Genomic DNA, 22,214 nt, shown 5'->3' with positions numbered 1-22,214 from the left:
AGCCTTACCTATAAGGCTTATGCAGTGGAGGATACTGAAGTGATTCCTCCAGAAATCTCTAAGGGTCAACTGAGTGTCCAAGGTCACTTCAAAGCGCTTTTGAAACACTGCTGTGGTGTAGAGTTTTTTGAAGTTAGAAATGACCTGCTGGTCCATGGGCTGGAGGAGAGGAGTGTTGTTAGGAGGCAAGAACTTGGTCTTGGTCTTCCAAGTCTGGAGGAAGTGCAGGAGCACTGTCCAGTACCAGGAGGCACTTGAGTGGTAATTTCTTTTCCAGGAGGTACTTTTTCACACTTATGCCAAACACATCATTAACCCACTCTTAGAAAATTTGCCTTGTGACCCATGCCTTATGATTAGCTTTCCACATCTCACACAATCTATTCTTCATGCATTGTTTTTCTTGAACACACTGGGATTTTCCGAGTAATACACGCGTAAAGGCTTCACTTTGAAATCCCCACTAGCATTATCACACAACTAAAGAGTAAGCCTGTCTTTCATGGGCTTGTGTCCTGGCAGTGCCTTTTCCTCCTGGGTAATGTAGGTCCTGTTTGGCATTTTCTTCCAAAACAGGCCTGTTTTGTCAAAATTGAACACTTGTCGAGGTTCGAATCCTTCAGCCTTTACATAGTCTTGGAATTCGTGAACATACCGTTCAGCCGCATATTTGTCAGAACTTGCAGCCTCGCCATGCCTTACAACACTGTGTATGCCACTACGTTTCTTAAATCTATCAAACCATCCTTTGCTGGCCCTAAATTCACAAACTGCAGCACTTGTTCCAGGCATTTTCTTTGCAAGATCCTCGTGCAACTGCCTTGCCTTCTCACAAATAATCAACTCCACAACACTGTCTCCCACTAATTCTTTTTCCTTAATCCACAATAATAATTTCTTTTCCATCTCTTCCATTATTGGTAGCCTTTGTTTAGTTAGAAAGGTTACTCCTTTTGCAACATTAGTGTCCTTGATTTGTTCTCTCTCTGCCAGGATGGATGTAATTGTTGATTTATTCTTGCTGCACATCCTGGCAAGTTCCACCACCCTCATACCACACTCAAAGTTTTCTATCACTTCACGCTTAAATTCCATGGTGTTTCTCACTTTCTTTACCACAGGAACTTTCTTTGGAGCCATGGTTACTTATTTCACAGTTGCACTGCAAAAATAACACAAACTACAATGGGAAATAAGCGAAATGTTTGGATGTATGAACAGAAGCTTCCTCAGCCACCGAGAGACACAGCCAAACTGACGTGCAAGTGGCCCCAGCCGGTGGACGGAATGCACCCTAAATGGCTGATCACCGAATTAATGGCCGATAACTGGGCGCCAAAAAACCGGCCGATCACTGAGTTGGCCGATAACAGAAGCGGCAGATAACTGGGGTTCCACTGTACTATACAGGTACTAGTGGCCAAGTGATGGCATAAGTTGACAGGTGAGGTGGTGAGAATACACAATGTAAGAAAAACCTTATTACTTTTTATTGTAAAAAAAAAATGTAAGAAAAATCTTATAACTTTATAATGTAAAAAAAATGTAAAAAAAAAAAAACTTATTAGAATATTTAGTCCAAGACTGAACTTTTCATACAACATTCTGTATAATACTACCTAAATTAAAATTACATTAATCACATATATTGTAAATTTTGAGTACTATTTGATCCAAACAGTTAAATCTTGACATGAAATTAATTTGATCACCTGTCTTCAGCACATGGTTGACGTATGCAGTCTGTTAACAGCTTCTGGTTTTAAAACACATTTAAAATAGAGGTACACAGCTGAGGAGAATGGAGTACAGTATTAGTACTACTTAATTAGTAGTACAATAATAGTAATAACAAATTATTATTACAATACTTTATAACCATAATAAGAACTACCACTATACTTTTTTTATAGCACAGAATTTCTTAAGTGATTTTATGAATGAGCTTAATCAAAATAGAAATTTAAAATCTTTAAACATACAATATTAATAGTCGAGAATAAAATAAGAAATTTGTTTAAAAATTTATTTGCCAAAATTATATACAAATATAATACAGTACGTATTTTAAATTAGGGCATTTAACAGGTGTACGTATTATTAATTTCACTTTGTGTTAATCAAATTTATGTTGATCTTTTGGTATTTTAGTTATGAAACCATTGTAAAAATCTAAAGCACTCATTGGCTTTCTTCCCTTTATTATAACTGATTTGAAGCTCACCCAACCATCCCGACACAGAACACTCACCACTTTCATTTTTTTATTAAAAATTACTCTTCCTGGTGGATGATTTTTTCTACTTACAGTACAGTTTTTTCTTATGTCATTTTGATCTCCAGCAAAGTCATAATCTGTAGCACTTTTTTCACAATTTTCTATAGCATTTTCTTTAATACATTCACTACCCTGTGCTTCACCTTCCGTTATTTGTTCTTCTACTTGCATTTCACTGAAATGATGATGTGACCATTCTTTGTGCATGACCATGTCTCTGAGTTTGACTGGTGCTCCATGCCACAGTGTCCATAATGGGAAGTAGTCATCAAAAGCTCTATACATGGACTGGATTTTATGACATGTACAACAATTCCAGTCAATTTTAGAAGAAGCCTCAGATATTTTTGGTGCTGAAAAGAATTTTTTTTCTCATTAAGCTTTTGCAAATATGTATTTTAGCATTACAATATAGTGTATATATGCACCCATTTACTACACTAAGGATTAATACCCAAGCACATAGTGCAATATTATTATTATTACAGAACAGTATTATGATTGGGGTGCAGTTAGAGGGAGCACTAAACCCACAGAGTTTATACAGTACAAAGATAATGGGAGGCACTCAAGTCTGATCCATGGTAGGGAAGGAAGGGTTCACTTCCACATATCAAGAGCCCCTCACTGGCATCAAGGCATCTCTTTTGAGGGGTTGATGCAATAATAATAAAGAACAATTTATAAGATGCACAGTTGAAAATAAGCAACTAAGATTAAAATGAAAGGTTTACTGGCTAAATTTACATCATTCTGTACCTTTGGTAACACCATCTTCAGTCTGTGGTATGGCATCTCGTAACTTTACTGTCAAATTCTGCAACACTGCTATCATTTCCTGAGCTCCAACATCAGCAAGATATTTGGATAAAGCACCACTCCTGGTATCCCATGAAATGGGAACTTCAACTTTACTCACCATTTTTCCAACATCAAATCTGTTGTAAAAGGGACGGGAATATTCTAATTACAGCATTTCATTCATTACATGAGAGAGCATTAAACCTGCCTTGGGGAAAGGGAAGCAATCACTTTCAATTCAAGGAAAGACTGGGTAGCTCCAATTTTTTAGATCATGAGACCTTCAATGTCATCAAATAAGTCAAATTTGCATAGCAAAAAATGTGACCCAAAAATTTCCTTATGTAAATAAAACAATGTATTGAGTATAAATTATTTTATAATATGCATAATTTCTTTATATAGTAATCCCTCAATTAGTGACTGTTTACTTATGCGTATTTTGCTTAACAATAAAGGAAACGTTACAGAACAATTCCACTTCGCAATGACTTGTCACCTAATTAACCCTTTGACTGTTTTCGACGTATAAATACGTCTTACGAGCCAATGTTTCTGACGTATATATACTCAATAATTCTAGCGGCTTCAAATCAAGTGGGAGAAAGCTGGTAGGCCCACATGTGAGAGAATGGGTCTGTGTGGTCAGTGTGCACCACATAAAAAAAATCCTGCAGCACACATTGCGTAATGAGAAAAAAAAACTGATCGTTTTTTTGGAATAAAACGCCGACTTTGAGGTGTATTTTCGTATAGTATTTATCGTTTTATTCGCGTTTTCATGGTCTTATGTAATAAAATGGAAAACATATTACAGAAATAGAGATGATTTTCATTACTTTTACGATGAAAACGACCTTGAAACTGAGCTCAAAGTAGCGGAAATGTTTGATTTTTACCAATGTTCAAGAGTAAATAAATCACACCACACGTCCAATACACGTCAACTGGGGAGTCTAATATTCTTTCACTAGTGCACTGATATTATTTATACCATTTTTACAATAATGCAGTCGTCTGCATAACAGTAAATTTTGTATTTTTTTTGTATGAATAAAAAATCAAAATAGAAAGCAATAATAATATAAGAGGGGCCTAGAGATGTGACTAATGAACAGAGCATATGTTATTTTAGTGCCACGAATGTCTACCTTGTTTATTCTGGACCCTATTTTGAAATTGGCATCTTTTTTATTTTGCATGAAATTGGCCAAATTGCCAATTTCTGACCACCATATTGGGTAGTCCAAATTAGTAAATGGGAGGTTTCTTGTACTCAGCTGATAGATAAAATGGAGTTCTAAAGAAATAGCTATGAGTTTGGTCAACTGGAACAATGGAATTGGCTGAAAATAGGGCTCAAAGTCGGCGAAATCGCCGATACGCATATGTCGCAGAGACCGCTAACTTCGCGGGAGCATAATTCCACGAGTTTTCGACCAAATTTCGAACTTTTGGTGTCATTACCATCGGGAAAAGATTCTCTATTATTTCATAAGAAAAAATAATTTTTTTTTTTTTCAAAAATTGAGCGACATAGAATGACAGTTTCAGAGAGGGGCCTGAAACAGTCAAAGGGTTAAAACAATAGCAACTCATCATTAGCAACTTCGAAATACTGTATATACATTGGAACCTCGGCTTACGAATTTAATCCGTTCCATGACCTCATTCGTATCCAGATCTGTTCGTATGCCGAGTCAATTTTCCTCATTTAAATTAACATAGGAGCTAAATTTGTTTCTGCAAATTGGCATCGTTAGCCACAAACCTGTTACTAGTGTTAAGAGGGGAATGTATGAGAGTATAGTTTTACCAATGCTCTTATATGGGTGTGAAGCATGGGTGATGAATGTTGCAGCGAGGAGAAGGCTGGAGGCAGTGGAGATGTCATGTCTGAGGGCAATGTGTGGTGTGAATATAATGCAGAGAATTCGTAGTTTGGAAGTTAGGAGGAGGTGCGGGATTACCAAAACTGTTGTCCAGAGGGCTGAGGAAGGGTTGAGGTGGTTCGGACATGTAGAGAGAATGGAGCGAAACAGAATGACTTCAAGAGTGTATCAGTCTGTAGTGGAAGGAAGGCGGGGTAGGGGTCGGCCTAGGAAAGGTTGGAGAGAGGGGGTAAAGGAGGTTTTGTGTGCGAGGGGCTTGGACTTCCAGCAGGCATGCGTGAGCGTGTTTGATAGGAGTGAATGGAGACAAATGGTTTTTAATACTTGACGTGCTGTTGGAGTGTGAGCAAAGTAACATTTATGAAGGGGTTCAGGGAAACCAGCAGGCCGGACTTGAGTCCTGGAGATGGGAAGTACAGTGCCTGCACTCTGAAAGAGGGGTGTTAATGTTGCAGTTTAAAAACTGTAGTGTAAAGCACCCTTCTGGCAAGACAGTGATGGAGTGAATGATGGTGAAAGTTTTTCTTTTTCAGGCCACCCTGCCTTGGTGGGAATCGGCCAGTGTGATAATAAAAAAAAAATAACTTGTACTTCCTGACACTGGTACTGAAAGCTGGAAAAGATCCACCATTCTGTGAGTGGGTTATTATCAAAAAGAAGTCCTAAACCTACTAGGGTCATTTCTGTGAGTGGAACACAGATTGAATGCAAAATACTGGGAGTTACCGATAATGACAGCTCCAAACCCAAGGATTATTGTTATATTCATGGGGAAGCACTAAACCCATAGATCAAACAGAGCCTGGGGAATGGGAAGTAATCAAGTTTATACAGAGGAAGGGAAGAGTAGCTCCAGTTCCTTAAATCAAGAGCACTTCAATATCAGGGAGGGTTCCTCCCCCCTCCTTGAAGGGGAAACCTTCAGGAAACCTTGTGTCAACAGAATGAAGTAGTAATGATGTGTTTAAGTGAAGGTAGTGTAATTAAAACAATGAAAACAAAAAAAATCAAATGAAGCGCTAAACCCAAAAGGGTCTTACAGCAGTGTAATTAAAAACTTTTTTATTTGAGGCCTTTATATTTTAATAATATCTGAATTTTTTTTCTTCAGTGTGAAAATTCCAAATAACAATTTGGAGAATACATACTGTAGATTTTTTAATCCAAGTACTAATAAGAGGAAGATGTTCAATTTTTATTACTGTATTCTAAATTTTCAATAATCTGAAGTGAGAACCCCTACCTAGAGCCTACCTGGAGGGTGTTCTAGGGGTCAACACCCCCCACAGCCCTAATGTAGGATCACATTATATTACATTATATACAGTGGTACCTTGACTTACGAGTTTAATTCGTTCTGTGACAGAGCTCGTAACTCAATTTACTCATATATCAAATCAATTTTCCTCATTGAAATTAACTGAAATGCCGTTAATCCGGTCCAGCCCCCAAAAAACACCACCCCAATTTTTTTGTTACGAGTTTTTAAATAAGAAAAATGTATTTATAAATAAAAAATATTGTATAAAAACATAATAAAAGAGAATGTAAAGAAATAAACTGGTTTTATAAAGTGTATTTACCTTGGAGATCAGGAACCGTCTGGGAACATTTGCTTACGTCAGCGAAATTCCCGAGTCTCAAGGAGCAGGAGAAAATACTTCAATTTTTTTTTTTTTTTTATTATCACACTGGCCGATTCCCACAAAGGCAGGGTGGCCCAAAAAGGAAAAACTTTCACCATCATTCACTCCATCACTGTCTTGCCAGAAGGGTGCTTTACACTACAGTTTTTAAACTGCAACATTAACACCCCTCCTTCAGAGTGCAGGCACTGTACTTCCCATCTCCAGGACTCAAGTCCGGCCTGCCGGTTTCCCTGAATCCCTTCATAAATGTTACTTTGCTCACACTCCAACAGCACGTCAAGTATTAAAAACCATTTGTCTCCATTCACTCCTATCAAACACGCTCATGCATGCCTGCTGGAAGTCCAAGCCCCTCGCACACAAAACCTCCTTTACCCCCTCCCTCCAACTTTTCCTAGGCCGACCCCTACCCCGCCTTCCTTCCACTACAGACTGATACACTCTTGAAGTCATTCTGTTTCGCTCCATTCTCTCTACATGTCCGAACCACCTCAACAACCCTTCCTCAGCCCTCTGGACAACAGTTTTGGTAATCCCGCACCTCCTCCTAACTTCCAAACTACGAATTCTCTGCATTATATTCACACCACACATTGCCCTCAGACATGACATCTCCACTGCCTCCAGCCTTCTCCTCGCTGCAACATTCATCACCCACGCTTCACACCCATATAAGAGCGTTGGTAAAACTATACTCTCATACATTCCCCTCTTTGCCTCCAATTACAAAGTTCTTTGTCTCCACAGACTCCTAAGTGCACCACTCACCCTTTTTCCCTCATCAATTCTATGATTCACCTCATCTTTCATAGACCCATCCGCTGACACGTCCACTCCCAAATATCTGAATACGTTCACCTCCTCCATACTCTCTCCCTCCAATCTGATATCCAATCTTTCATCACCTAATCTTTTTGTTATCCTCATAACCTTACTCTTTCCTGTATTCACCTTTAATTTTCTTCTTTTGCACACCCTACCAAATTCATCCACCAATCTCTGCAACTTCTCTTCAGAATCTCCCAAGAGCACAGTGTCATCAGCAAAGAGCAGCTGTGACAACTCCCACTTTGTGTGTGATTCTTTATCTTTTAACTCCACGCCTCTTGCCAAGACCCTCGCATTTACTTCTCTTACAACCCCATCTATAAATATATTAAACAACCATGGTGACATCACACATCCTTGTCTAAGGCCTACTTTTACTGGGAAAAAATTTCCCTCTTTCCTACATACTCTAACTTGAGCCTCACTATCCTCGTAAAAACTCTTCACTGCTTTCAGTAACCTACCTCCTACACCATACACTTGCAACATCTGCCACATTGCCCCCCTATCCACCCTGTCATACGCCTTTTCCAAATCCATAAATGCCACAAAGACCTCTTTAGCCTTATCTAAATACTGTTCACTTATATATTTCACTGTAAACACCTGGTCCACACACCCCCTACCTTTCCTAAAGCCTCCTTGTTCATCTGCTATCCTATTCTCCGTCTTACTCTTAATTCTTTCAATTATAACTCTACCATACACTTTACCAGGTATACTCAACAGACTTATCCCCCTATAATTTTTGCACTCTCTTTTATCCCCTTTGCCTTTATACAAAGGAACTATGCATGCTCTCTGCCAATCCCTAGGTACCTTACCCTCTTCCATACATTTATTAAATAATTGCACCAACCACTCCAAAACTATATCCCCACCTGCTTTTAACATTTCTATCTATCAATATAATGCTTATATCAACTCTATGGTTTATTTATCTATCAGAATTGATCTAATATGACATAATAAACTATAAGTAATATAGAAACATGATATATACTCTAGTATGAATACTTATTTTTTTTTTATTATCACACTGGCCGATTCCCACCAAGGCAGGGTGGCCAGAAAAAGAAAAACTTTCACCATCATTCACTCCATCACTGTCTTGCCAGTGTGCACAAATTATAATAAATAAATAAATAAATAAATAAATAAAGGGTGCTTTACACTGCAGTTTTTAAACTGCAACATTAACACCCCAGGACCAGTCCGGTGGTCTGGTGGCTAAAGCTCCCGCTTCACACACGGAGGGCCCAGGTTCGATTCCCGGCGGGTGGAAATTCCGACACGTTTCCTTACACCTGTTGTCCTGTTCACCTAGCAGCAAATAGGTACCTGGGTGTTAGTCGACTGGTGTGGGTCGCATCCTGGGGGACAAGATTAAGGACCCCAATGGAAATAACTTAGACAGTCCTCGATGACGCACTGACTTTCTTGGGTTATCCTGGGTGGCTAACCCTCCGGGGTTAAAAATCCGAACGAAATCTTATCTTATCTTAAAATCATTACTACTCCTTCCTATAAGGTTTTCTTTGGTCCTGGTTAAGAGAAAACAGAGTTTGAGAGGATAACTGCACTAGATCACTAGTTTCATAAGGAAAACACTGACTTATTTCATGAAGACCACCATTCATTATTGAAGTAAATGCAATAATATTGACAAGAATCCTAAAAAAATTATTGTTCTACAATTGGCTTGTGGAATATTGGAAATATTCCAAATATTTTGGGATTTGTGTGAGAGTAAAGGGCAAGATATTTTGCAAATGTCAAAAACTTAGCAAGTTAGCTTGCTCGTAACTCGGATTGTGACTCGCAACTCAAAGCAAAAAAATCGACCGAGCAACGGCTCGTAACTCGGAACACTCATAAGTTGTGGCACTTGTAAGTCAAGGTACTACTGTATAGTACAGTATATGAGTTTAATAATCTACTCCAATACAGTATTAATTACAATTTTCACTTTTGCTAAATTTAGTCCATGTAGAAATGACAACAAAAATTTTATAGTGTACTATTACAACAGAAAATAACGGTGGCATCAGCTAACCCCAAAATCAGATAGCGTCCTGTTTTTGAGTCAAAATATTGGCTCGGCTAATGCCCAAGAATTTCGGTGAAGGGCATTCGTCCCGAACGTGTCCGCCTGTCCATCCGGCCTGAGCGCCTTAGCTGCCCTGCCTTCAGCTAGTGTGCCATTATTTACAAGCCAGTCTGGACGATTTCATGCGTTACTGCGATACATTGTGTATTATTCCAGCGTTTTTAGTGCTTGTAACTGCTAAATAAGCCACCAAGGGCCCAAAGAAAGCTTCTAGAGCCAACCCTATATTAAAAAGGGTGAGAAATACTATCGAATCAAAGAGAGAGATAATTGCAAAGTATGAAAGTGGAGTGTGTGTCTGAGCTGGCCAGGTTATACAACAAACCCCATTCAACCATCACTACTATCTTGGCCAACAAAAAGGCAATCAAGGAAGCTGTTGTTGTGAAAGGTGTAAGTATGCTTACATGAGATTGCAAATAACAGAGATTGCAAATACTCAAAGATTTGGAGAGGCTGTTGTTGGTGTGGATCAACGAGAAACAATTATCAGGAGACAGTGTTTCTCAGTCAATAATATGTGAAAAGGCAAGGCAGTTGCATGATGATTTAATTAAGAAAATGCCTGAAACTAGTGGTGATGTTAGTGAATTTAAGGCCAGCACAGGATGGTTTGAGAGATTTAAGAATCGTAGTGGCATACACAGCGTGATAAGGCATGGTGAGGCTGCCAGTTCTGACAAAAAAGCCGCTGAAAAACATGTGCAGGACTTTAAGGGGCACATAGAGGCTGAAAAATTAAAACCCCAACAAGTGTTCAATTGTGACGAAACAGGCCTGTTTTGGAAGAAAATGCCAAACAGGACCTACATTACTCAGGAGGAAAAGGCACTCCCAGGACACAAGTCTATGAAAGACAGGCTAACTCTCATGTTTTGTAGTAATGCTAGTAGGGACTGCAAAGTGAAGCCTTTACTAGTGTATCACTCTGAAACTACCAGACTGTTCAAGAAAAACAACGTCATCAAGACTAAAATGTGTGTGATGTGGAGAGCAAACAGTAAGGCATGGGTCACTAGGGACATTTTCCTCGACTGGTTCTATGAGGTGTTTGGCCCCACTGTGCAAAAATACCTCCTGGAAAATAAGTTGTCACTCAAGTGCCTCCTGGTAATGGACAATGCTCCTGCTCATCCTCACGACTTGCAAGAGCAAATTGCGGGGGAGTTGAGCTTCATCAAAGTGAAGTTTTTGCCTCCTAATACCACTCCTCTCCTCCAGCCCATGGACCAGCAGGTCATTTCAAACTTCAAAAAACTGTACACCAAAGCAGTGCTTTGAAGTGGCCTCAGACATTGAATTGGCCCTAAGAGTTTTGGAAGGATCACTTCAGTATCCTCAGTTGCATAAACCTTATAAGTAAGGTTTGGGAGGGAGTGACTTGCAAGACTTTGAACTCTGCTTGGAGAAAATTGTGGCCAGAATGTGTACAAGAGAGGAATTTTGAAGGGTTTGGGGCTAACCCTGAGGACCCTATGCCAGTTGTGGAATCTATTGTGGCATTGGGGAAGTCCATGCGGTTAGTGGCAAGAATGTGGAAGAGTTGGTGGAGGACGACGATGAAGAGCTAATCACTACGGAGCTGCAAGAGCTTCAGGTGCAGCAGCAACAGAGCACAGCTAAGGAATGTGCTTCAGAGGAGGAGGAAGAGAGAGTGAGGAAATTGCCTTCGTCAAAGATTAAGAACATTTGTGGAAAGTGGGTTGAAGTGCAAACCTTTACGGATGAAAATTATCCTGACATAGCTGTTGCAAGCCGTATTGGCAACATGTGCAATAACACTCTGGTGTTCCATTTTAGGGAAATCTTAAAGAGATGCCAGAAACAGAGCTCTCTGGACAGATATTTTGTGCAACAGGGGTCCAGTGACTCTCAAGCTGGTCCTAGCGGCATTAAAAAACCAAGAAGGGAGGTAACCCCAGAAAAGGACTTGTTACCTAAAGTCTTTATGGAAGGGGATTCCCCTTCCAAACAATAGTACAGCTACATCCACAATAAAGGTAAGTGTCATTTCAGTATTGTTTATTGTGCATGTCTCATTGTTTTCTGTGTAGGGAAATGTATATGTATTTCATGTAAAAAAATTATTTTGTTTAATACTTTTGGGTGTCTTGAACGGATTAATTGGATTTCCATTATTTCTTATGGGGAAAATTAATTCGGCTAACCTCCAAATCGGTTAAAGGCGAGCTCTCTGGAACGGATTAATGACGTTACTCGAGGGTCCACTGTATTTACCAAATATTTACAAGTACTATGAACAAATTATCGATGTCTTACCTGTGTGGTTCAATTTTCATTATAGTTATTCCTGTTTTACTGTCATTGTTTAGAACAGCGTGAACGACTGGTCCAGCTCCTCTCCACCGTGGTAACAGTGAACCATGGATATTAAGAATGCCCCTGCATAGTAAAGGGACTTCTTTAGGTGTCTGCACAGAATTTAACGACGAAACCTAATACAATATACAACATTAATGATAGTGAAAAGATATATTTAATAAACAAAATTAATATTTTATTCTCAATCTAATAAGGTGACCAGGGAATGCACATAGCAATGATGATTAAAAGGTGCCACTGAAGGATGCTAAGACACCAAAATTTCCTCCTGCAATATTAATTTTTGGAGTCTGGATAGTGAAAGGGCAAACAGCCAAACTAATCTAGGTATAAATAATGCCGAATCTCCAAAAACCACACAAATCTCTTAAGCATATATTATACCAATTTTCAAATGGAGCTGGTACGAACAATATGTTGGTACTGGGAGAGGTCAGACCCCAACTCAGCTTCTGAACTTTGCCAAAGATTTCAACAAGTGTGACCATGATACTTGAGGGACTTCTAAATTTGCACACTGCCATAGCAACATACTAAAGTGAGGAGATACAAGAAGTGCACAATAAACCTAGTGACAAGCAGGGGCACAGTAGGCAGGAAAGACTACCGAAGAGATGCAACAGGAAAATGAGTGATAATGGGGTGCAAGGAATGTGTGTCATTTAGCCTGAATTCTGACACTGACAATTCCAATGGCAATTTCTAGGTCTCCACCTTGACTGCTGTCTCAAATTCCAGACTCACATACAGCAAATATCCAAGAAAGTCTCCAAAAGAGTAAGCATCCTTTCAAACATATGGTACTATGGAACCCAAACAACACTTCTTGCTCTTTACCATTCTCTCATCTGCCCTTACCTCGCCTATAGTATTTGTGCATGGGGCTCAACCACAGCAAATCACCCTAAACCTTTAATACCCAACAAAATGCTACTGTGCAATTGATTACCAATTCCTGCACTAGACAGCACACTCCATTGCTTCTTAACCCGTAAACAGTCCAGGCAGATCTATGTTCACATGTGTAGTGCTCCAAAAGTAGATCTATGTTTTTTTTTACATATTTTCAAATACATGTATAACAAAAAAAAAAAAAGTAGATCAAAGTTTTTTACACATTTTCAAATGTAAAAAAGAAAAAAGGATGAAGATCTACTTTTTTTACATACTTTCAAATGTTGAAAAAACGTATATTAACGTTTGGACCGTTTACGGGTTAAGAGACTTAATTTGCTTAATATACAAAACATCCACACATTATTATGCTTACTACATACACAGAACATTATACGGTATACGTCCTTAATCTGTTCCAGAACCTTGGATTTATGCCAAACAGGACGTATACCAAACGAATTTTCCCATAAGAAAATGATTAATCTGCTCCCATGAAAAAAAAAAGTCCTATTGTTATAGGCATATTATACATTGATAGGGTTGTATAAAATAATTTAAGCACTGCTTAATACTAAAATATGTAATTTAACCCTTTCAGGGTCTGTCCCGTAGATCTACGGCTTTACGTTCAGGGTCCAAACGGTAGATCTATGCCATGAGCTCGGCTCACTCTGATAAGCTGTGAGTGGTAAATTTGGGCCTAGATATGAGAGAATACATCTATGTGGTATGTGTGCACCACATAAAACAAATCCTGTAGCACACAGTGCATAATGAGAGAAAAAACTGAGACCATGATTTTCGATTAAAACAGTGACTTTGCAGTGTTTTTTCGTATGTTTGTTATAGCTGTATTTGCGATTTCTCATTGATAGAATAGAAGACATATTACAGAAATAGAGATGATTTTGATTGGTTTTAGCACTGGAAATGGCTTGAAACTGAGCTCAAAGTAGCGGAAATGTTAAATTTTTGCCGATGTTCAAGAGTAAACAAACAACCTCACATGTCTAATACACACCAGCTGGTGGGTCTAATATATATTCACAAATGTGGTGATGATATTTATACAATTATTACAACATTGCATAACAGTAAATCTTTTATTTTTTGGTTTGAATAAAAATTCATTATGTGAATAAAAAATCAAAATGGAATTCATTTGTAAAGCCTCAAAATGTATCTAACGAACAGAGGAAGTGTTAGTTTAGTGCCAGGAATACCTACATTGTTTATTCTGGGCCCTATTTTAAAATTGGAATATTTTGAACTTGGTGTTAAATTGGCCAAGTTACCAATTTCCGATCACTTTATTTTGTAGTTGAAACAGTTGACTTGGCGATTTCTTTTGCTCAATCGATAGAAGAGAAGTAATACAAGTGAAATAGCTAAGAATTTGGTCGACTGGAATAATGTAATTGGCCTAAAATGGGAGTCAAAGCCAGCAAAATCGCCGATTCATAAATATCGCTGACACATCAAAATTTGCTAGAGCATAATTTCGTCAATTTTCCATTAAATTTCGTACTTTTTGTTTTATTACCTTCAGAAAAAGATTCTCTACCATTTCATAAGAAAAATAACAAAAATTTTTTTTTTAAATTCTTGGATACTGGTGCACCCTTTGAAATTTGGCCTCTGGACCCTGAAAGGGTTAAACACTGCTTAATACTAAAATATGTAATTTAAACACTGCTTAATACTAAAATATGTAATTTAAACACTGCTTAAACACTGCTTAATACTAAAATATGTAATTTAAACACTGCTTAATACTAAAATACACACATACATACAAAAGAATTAGATGAAATAAATGCAAATTTAACCTCACTTTACTTTGCTGAAAAGAGTCGAGAGCCTACTAGCATAGTGCTGAAAAGGGAAGAGGAGGAAATGTTATTGTTTGGAAGGAGAGTTCCCTTCTCTTTTCTGAATCTTTTTTCTATCTGGACCTAGTTGAAGTTCACCAGGTTTGACTTTTACCAAAAATCTGTCCAAAGAACTTTGCTTCTGCCTTCTCCTCAGGATGTTTCGGAAATGTGATATTGTCTGGTCATTCCAGACAATGCTATTACGGCTTGTTTGGGCTTTGTTAGGGTGGTACTTCTCTGCAAAGTTTTTGACGCCCATCCATTTGGCAAAGATTTCCTTGATTAATGAAGAAGGAAGCTTCCTCTATCTCCTCTTCTGAGCCTGAAGAGAGTGCATCCATCTTAGTCTTGTGCCCCTCCTTCTCAAGTTCCCTGCAGCTCCTCAGTGGTCAGCTCTTCCCAGTGCCCCTCTACTAACTCCTCCACATAACCATCACTCACATCCAGACCAATGGACCTGCCCAGAGAGACATCCTCCATTATGGACACAGCCTCAAAGCCCTCAAAGTCCCTCTCAGCCACTGCTTCTGGCTACAAATTCCTCCAGGCAGAGTTCTTTGCTCTGCATGAAACTTCCTGCCAGGATTTGTCAATGAGTTATGCAATGGGCGATAGTAAACTGATCTTTCCAAAACTCTCTCAAGGTTAACTCTGTGTCAAGAGGTCACATCAAAGCCCCTCTGGAATAGCACTTTAGTGTAGAGTTTCTTGAAATTACTGATGACCTGCTGATCCAGGGGGCTGAATAAGAAGAGTCGTGCTAGGGGGGAAGAAACTTTACAATGATGAAGTCAAACTCCCGCAGCACACAGTCCTGCAAGCTTGGAGGGAGAGCTGGAGCACTGTCCATTATGAGGAGGGCCTTCAGAGGGAGGTTTTTCTCCTCTAATTCCACAAATTTGCCAAACTCTGTAACAAAATCATTGGTGGCATCTTTATCAGTGCTGGCTCCCTCTCCATGCCTCACAACACTGACTGCCAGTCCTCTTCTTAAAATTATCAAACCAGCCATGGCTGGCTTTAACCCTTTGACTATTTTGGTTGTATATATACGTCTTACGAGCCATGGTTTTTGACGTATATATACTCAAATTCTAGCGGCTTCAAATCAAGCAGGAGAAAGCTGCTTAATTTGAAGCTGCAGTATAAAAAAATCCTGCAACATGCAATACATAATGAAAAAACAAAAGCAACTGTGTTTTTGGAGTAAAACACTGACTTTGAGGTGTATTTTCGTATAGTATTTATGGCTGTATTATCGTTTTCTTGATCTCATTTGACAGAATCGCAATTGGCTCAAAGTGGGCGAAATCACCAATTCGTAAATATCACCGAGGTCGCTAAATTCACAAGAGCGTAATTCCGTCAGTTTCCATCAAATTTCGTTCTTTTGGTGTTTACCTGGAGTTTACCTGGAGAGAGTTCCGGGGGTCAATGCCCCTGCGGCCCGGTCTGTAACCAGGCCTCCTTACAACCGCAAAAAAGATTCTCTATCATTTCATAAGATTTTTTTTTTTTTTTTTTTTTTTAAATTTTGCAACACCAGGAGACACCTCAGGATTTGGGGTTGCGACAGTCAAGGGGTTAAACACTTCACTTTCTTGGCTTGTTCCTGCCTTGTTTTTCAAAAGATCGGCATGCATCAGTTTTGCCTTTTCACAAATCATAGCCTCTGATACGCTATCGCTGGCATGCTGTTTTTCTGTTATCCAGAACAAAAGGAATTTTTCAACATGCTCTAATGTCCCTGATCTTTGTTTGGTAATCAATTTCACACCCTTCGCAACGTTAGCTGATTTATTAACATCTTTATTTTTCACAATTGTAGATACAGTTGTTCTCAGCATACGGTATGCAGCAGCCAAGTCCTGGATATGCATGCCACCTTCATACTTTTCAACAATCTTTTTTTCACCTCCATGGTGATCATAACCATTTTCTAACTTGCTTGGCTCTTCTCATTTACTTTCTTTGAACTCATGGTTAATGAATTTACTAAAAATTTATACAAAAAAACACAAAATCACGTGAAAATTCAGAGTTACAGCACGTGTTGCTCACTGAATGGTAGCAACGGGCATACTGATGCTAGTGGACAGTCGTGGCTTTGTCTCTCAAGAGAGGTAAACAAGGGTAGCGCGCAGTGTCATGACTCATTTTGACCTATACAAGTTCTAGCACGCAAGTCGTATTCCAAACAAAGGTCATATACCAAGCAAAAATTTTTGTGTCCAAACAGAACGTATACCAAGTTGGACTTATTCCAAAGCAGACGTATACCAAGGTACCACTGTACTCTAATATTAACCCTCCTCTCAAACTCTTCCTTGTTAACTACAACAGAACACAGGCACAAATCACTCTGATATCCCTCGTGTCCATCTCTCCCTATGCAAAAATGCTATGCACATAAAGGGCCCAAAGATCTGGAATTCATTGCCAGAACACACTACAGGGCTCCTACCTGCAAATTAATTTAAGGCCCTACTTAGAAATCACCTCATCACTCAAAATTAACCAGATAAACACTATACTTTACACCTACCAGTTACAAAAAAAAAAAAAAAATCAGCTATTTAATCATTACTTCACACTTAAAATTTAACACTTAGTGTTAAAATTTCAATTTCATTATTGTAAATTATACTAAATTGTAATAGTGGTACCTCGGATTACGAACAGCTCAAAACTCGAACAATTATGTAAGTGTATTTATGTAAGTGCTTTTGTAAGTGTATGTTTGGGGGGTCTGTAATGGATTAATCTAATTTACATTATTCCTTATGGGAACAAATTTGTTCGGTATCACCACTCGAACAGCCTTCTGGAACGAATTAAGCTCATATCCCGAGGTACCATTGTACTGTAATTTTTTATATACTATATCACAACTATAAATATGAATTACTGTAAACAATTAGCTACCTCTATTAATAAGAAAAACCATGTACGTATAATAAAAAATTTACTCTTCTCAAAACACTAGTATTAAGTGTAGTCTGTATAAATTGTTTAGCCTGCCCAAAATGCTCTGGTAGGCTTTCTTTGTACTTATTTAACAAATCACATTAACATTGCAAAGAAATAAATAAATCTTTAAATCTTTAAGTTAAAGGAGTGTAAAAGGCATATAGGATAGATGAGACTTTTGAGCAAGTACCAGAAATTTAGATGCTTTGAGAAGTACCTAGTCTTGACGTGTCTGGTTTAGCAGTGCAGCATTGTAGTTACAGTGCCCATTCATAAATGCAGTGAAAGACTTGTCAAAATTAGTATTTTAATATTAAGTTTGAAAATCCATACAACTGATCATTTAAACAGAGCTATATGTCATCATTTTGATCTTAGTATTTACTCTGCTAGATTCTTTGGCTTTTCTCAAATTAGTAATCAAGCAGAATCTTTTATGTACTATCTATAAAAACATAACACTCTCTGAAGAAGTGGAGAAGAATCCTTCCTCCGTAAGCCATGCATACTCTAAGAGGTGACTAAAATGCAGGGAGCAAGGGGCTAGTAACACCTAAATGTATACCTGGAGAGGTTTCGGGGGTCAATGCCTCCACGGCCTGGTCTGTGATCAGGCTGTGAGGGCCTGGTCACCCTACCATGGTGGGATACAGCCAACATGTTAAAAAAAACTACTACAAGCACAGATGTCATACACAGGAATGTATTACATGGCTATTATAAATTTTTTCAAAGCCATACTACAGCTTCATACAGGAGCATTTTTGTCTGCATAACCAATAAAAGCATAATGAACACTTATTAGTGTTAAGCAATAACCCACATGGAGACGGACCAACAGATTGACCCACAACAGTTGGCTAACACCCAGGAACAGTATTTATTGCTAAGTGAACAGGGACAAAAGATGTAAGGAAACATGCCCAACATTTCCACTTGTGCTGAGAACAAGCCTGAATCCTTCTAATGAGAGCTGAAGGAGCAATATAGGAATATGTATCAATATTTTATTAAAAAAGTACCTTACTTTATTGACTTACAATGGGAATGCTTGAATGACTGCAGCTGGGATAAGACGTCCAAACGAAGCAACAACACCAACATCATAAATTCCATGTGGTACTACTACAGGCCAATCTTGAATTGGTAAGCCTTCTTTCTGACAATACTGGCGGACTGCAAAAACAGTTTTCTTCGACGGAATTGAAACAACATCCAGTCGTCCCACAAGGCCACTGGAATGTGATCCTCTTATGAGATTATAAATTTTACATTATCATGATCAAAATCCACAAGGGTCATACAGTTTATTTATTTTTTTTTATTAGCACACTGGCCGATTCCCACCAAGGCAGAGTGGCCTGAAAAAGAAAAACTTTCACCATCATTCACTTCATCACCATCTTGCCAGAAGGGTGCTTTACACTACAGTTTTTAAACTGCAACATTAACACCCCTCCTTCAGAGTGCAGGCACTGTACTTCCATCTCCAGGACTCAAGTCCGGCCTGCCGGTTTCCCTGAATCCCTTCATAAATGTTACTTTGCTCACACTCCAACAGCACGTCAAGTATTAAAAACCATTTGTCTCCATTCACTCCTATCAAACACGCTCACACATGCCCGCTGGAAGTCCAAGTCCCTCACACACAAAACCTCCTTTACCCCCTCCCTCCAATCTTTCCTAGGCTGACCCCTACCCCGCCTTCCTTCCACTACAGACTGATACACTCTTGAAGTCATTCTGTTTCGCTCCATTCTCTCTACATGTCTGAACCACCTCAACAACCCTTCCTCAGCCCTCTGGACAACAGTTTTGGCAATCCCGCACCTCCTCCTAACTTCCAAACTACGAATTCTCTGCATTATATTCACACCACACATTACCCTCAGACATGACATCTCCACTGCCTCCAGCCTTCTCCTCGCTGCAACATTCATCACCCATGCTTCACACCCATATAAGAGCGTTGGTAAAACTACACTCTCATACATTACCCTCTTTGCCTCCAAGGACAAAGTTCTTTGTCTCCACAGACTCCTAAGTGCACCGCTCACCCTTTTCCCCTCATCAATTCTATGATTCACCTCATCTTTCATAGACCCATCTGCTGACAGGTCCACTCCCAAATATCTGAATACATTCACCTCCTCCATACTCTCTCCCTCCAATCTGATATCCAATCTTTCATCACCTAATCTTTTTGTTATCCTCATAACCTTACTCTTTCCTGTATTCACTTTTAATTTTCTTCTTTTGCATACCCTACCAAATTCATCCACCAACCTCTGCAACTTCTCTTCAGAATCTCCAAGAGCACAGTGTCATCAGCAAAGAGCAACTGTGACAACTCCCACTTTATGTGTGATTCTTTATCTTTTAACTCCACACCTCTTGCCAAGACCCTCGCATTTACTTCTCTTACAACCCCTTCTATAAATATATTAAACAGCCACGGTGACATCACACATCCTTGTCTAAGGCCTACTTTTACTGGGAAATAATCTCCCTCTTTCCTACATACTCTAACTTGAGCCTCACTATCCTCGTAAAAACTCTTCACTGCTTTCAGTAACCTACCTCCTACACCATACACCTGCAACATCTGCCACATTGCCCCCATATCCACCCTGTCGTACGCCTTTTCTAAATCCATAAATGCCACAAAAACCTCTTTAGCCTTATCTAAATACTGTTCACTTATATGTTTCACTGTAAACACCTGGTCCACACACCCCCTACCTTTCCTAAAGCCTCCTTGTTCATCTGCTATCCTATTCTCCGTCTTACTCTTAATTCTTTCAATAATAACTCTACCATACACTTTACCAGGTATACTCAACAGACTTATCCCCCTATAATTTTTGCACTCTCTTTTGTCCCCTTTGCCTTTATACAAAGGAACTATGCATGCTCTCTGCCAATCCCTAGGTACCTTACCCTCTTCCATACATTTATTAAATAATTGCACCAACCACTCCAAAACTATATCCCCACCTGCTTTTAACATTTCTATCTTTATCCCATCAATCCTGGCTGCCTTACCCCCTTTCATTTTACCTACTGCCTCACGAATTTCCCCCACACTCACAACTGGCTCTTCCTCACTCCTACAAGATGTTATTCCTCCTTGCCCTATACACGAAATCACAGCTTCCCTATCTTCATCAACATTTAACAATTCCTCAAAATATTCCCTCCATCTTCCCAATACCTCTAACTCTCCATTTAATAACTCTCCTCTCCTATTTTTAACTGACAAATCCATTTGTTCTCTAGGCTTCCTTAACTTGTTAATCTCACTCCAAAACTTTTTCTTATTTTCAACAAAATTTGTTGATAACATCTCACCCACTCTCTCATTTGCTCTCTTTTTACATTGCTTCACCATTCTCTTAACCTCTCTCTTTTTCTCCATATACTCTTCCCTCCTTGCATCACTTCTACTTTGTAAAAACTTCTCATGTGCTAACTTTTTCTCCCTTACTACTCTCTTTACATCATCATTCCACCAATCGCTCCTCTTCCCTCCCACACCCACTTTCTTGTAACCACAAACTTCTGCTGAACACTCTAACACTACATTTTTAAACCTACCCCATACCTCTTCGACCCAATTGCCTATGCTCTCATTAGCCCATCTATCCTCCAATAGCTGTTTATATCTTACCCTAACTGCCTAATCTTTTAGTTTATAAACCTTCACCTCTCTCTTCCCTGATGCTTCTATTCTCCTTGTATCCCATCTACCTTTTACTCTCAGTGTAGCTACAACTAAAAAGTGATCTGATATATCTGTGGCCCCTCTATAAACATGTACATCCTGAAGTCTACTCAACAGTCTTTTATCTACCAATACATAATCCAACAAACTACTGTCATTTCGCCCTACATCATATCTTGTACACTTATTTGTCCTCTTTTTCTTAAAATATGTATTACCTATAACTAAACCCCTTTCTATACAAAGTTCAATCAAAGGGCTCCCATTATCATTTACACCTGTCACCCCAAACTTACCTACCACACCCTCTCTAAAAGTTTCTCCTACTTTAGCATTCAGGTCCCCTACCACAATTACTCTCTCACTTGGTTCAAAAGTTCCTATACATTCACTTAACATCTCCCAAAATCTCTCTCTCTCCTCTACATTCCTCTCGTCTCCAGGTGCATACACGCTTATTATGACCCACTTTTCACATCCAACCTTTACTTTAATCCACATAATCCTTGAATTTACACATTCATATTCTCCTTTCTCCTTCCATAACTGATCCTTCAACATTACTGCTACCCCTTCCTTAGCTCTAACTCTCTCAGATACTCCAGATTTAATCCCATTTATTTCCCCCCACCGAAACTCCCCTACCCCCTTCAGCTTTGTTTCGCTTAGGGCCAGGACATCCAACTTCTTTTCATTCATAACATCAGCAATCATCTGTTTCTTGTCATCCGCACTACATCCATGCACATTCAAGCATCCCAGTTTTATAAAGTTGTTCTTCTCTTTTTTCGTAAATGTCTACAGGAGAAGGGGTTACTAGCCCATCGCTCCCGGCATTTTAGTCGCCT

General features: G+C 39.0%; 1 protein-coding gene across 3 annotated transcripts in view; it reads right to left on the bottom strand.

Moving 5' to 3' along the window:
• Positions 1–2,012: 2,012 nt before the first annotated feature.
• The window catches only part of LOC128698968 (methionyl-tRNA formyltransferase, mitochondrial), a 29,915-nt gene continuing 9,713 nt past the window's right edge, over positions 2,013–22,214 (bottom strand). The window contains exons 2-5 of one of the 3 annotated variants that reach the window (XM_053791431.2): positions 18,683–18,877; positions 11,839–11,961; positions 3,038–3,216; positions 2,013–2,631 (exon numbers count right to left, since the gene is read on the bottom strand). In XM_053791431.2, the coding sequence (XP_053647406.1) occupies positions 2,117–2,631; positions 3,038–3,216; positions 11,839–11,961; positions 18,683–18,877 (1,012 nt within the window). In that variant the 3' untranslated portion in view covers positions 2,013–2,116. The remainder of the gene's footprint in view (positions 2,632–3,037; positions 3,217–11,838; positions 11,962–18,682; positions 18,878–22,214) is intronic. The other 2 variants (XM_053791432.2, XM_053791433.2) reach the window with 2 other exon arrangements.

This window comes from Cherax quadricarinatus, chromosome 55 (genome assembly GCF_038502225.1).
Source record: "Cherax quadricarinatus isolate ZL_2023a chromosome 55, ASM3850222v1, whole genome shotgun sequence".
NCBI lineage: Eukaryota > Metazoa > Arthropoda > Malacostraca > Decapoda > Parastacidae > Cherax > Cherax quadricarinatus.
This window is presented reverse-complemented; position numbering and strand designations above follow the sequence as displayed.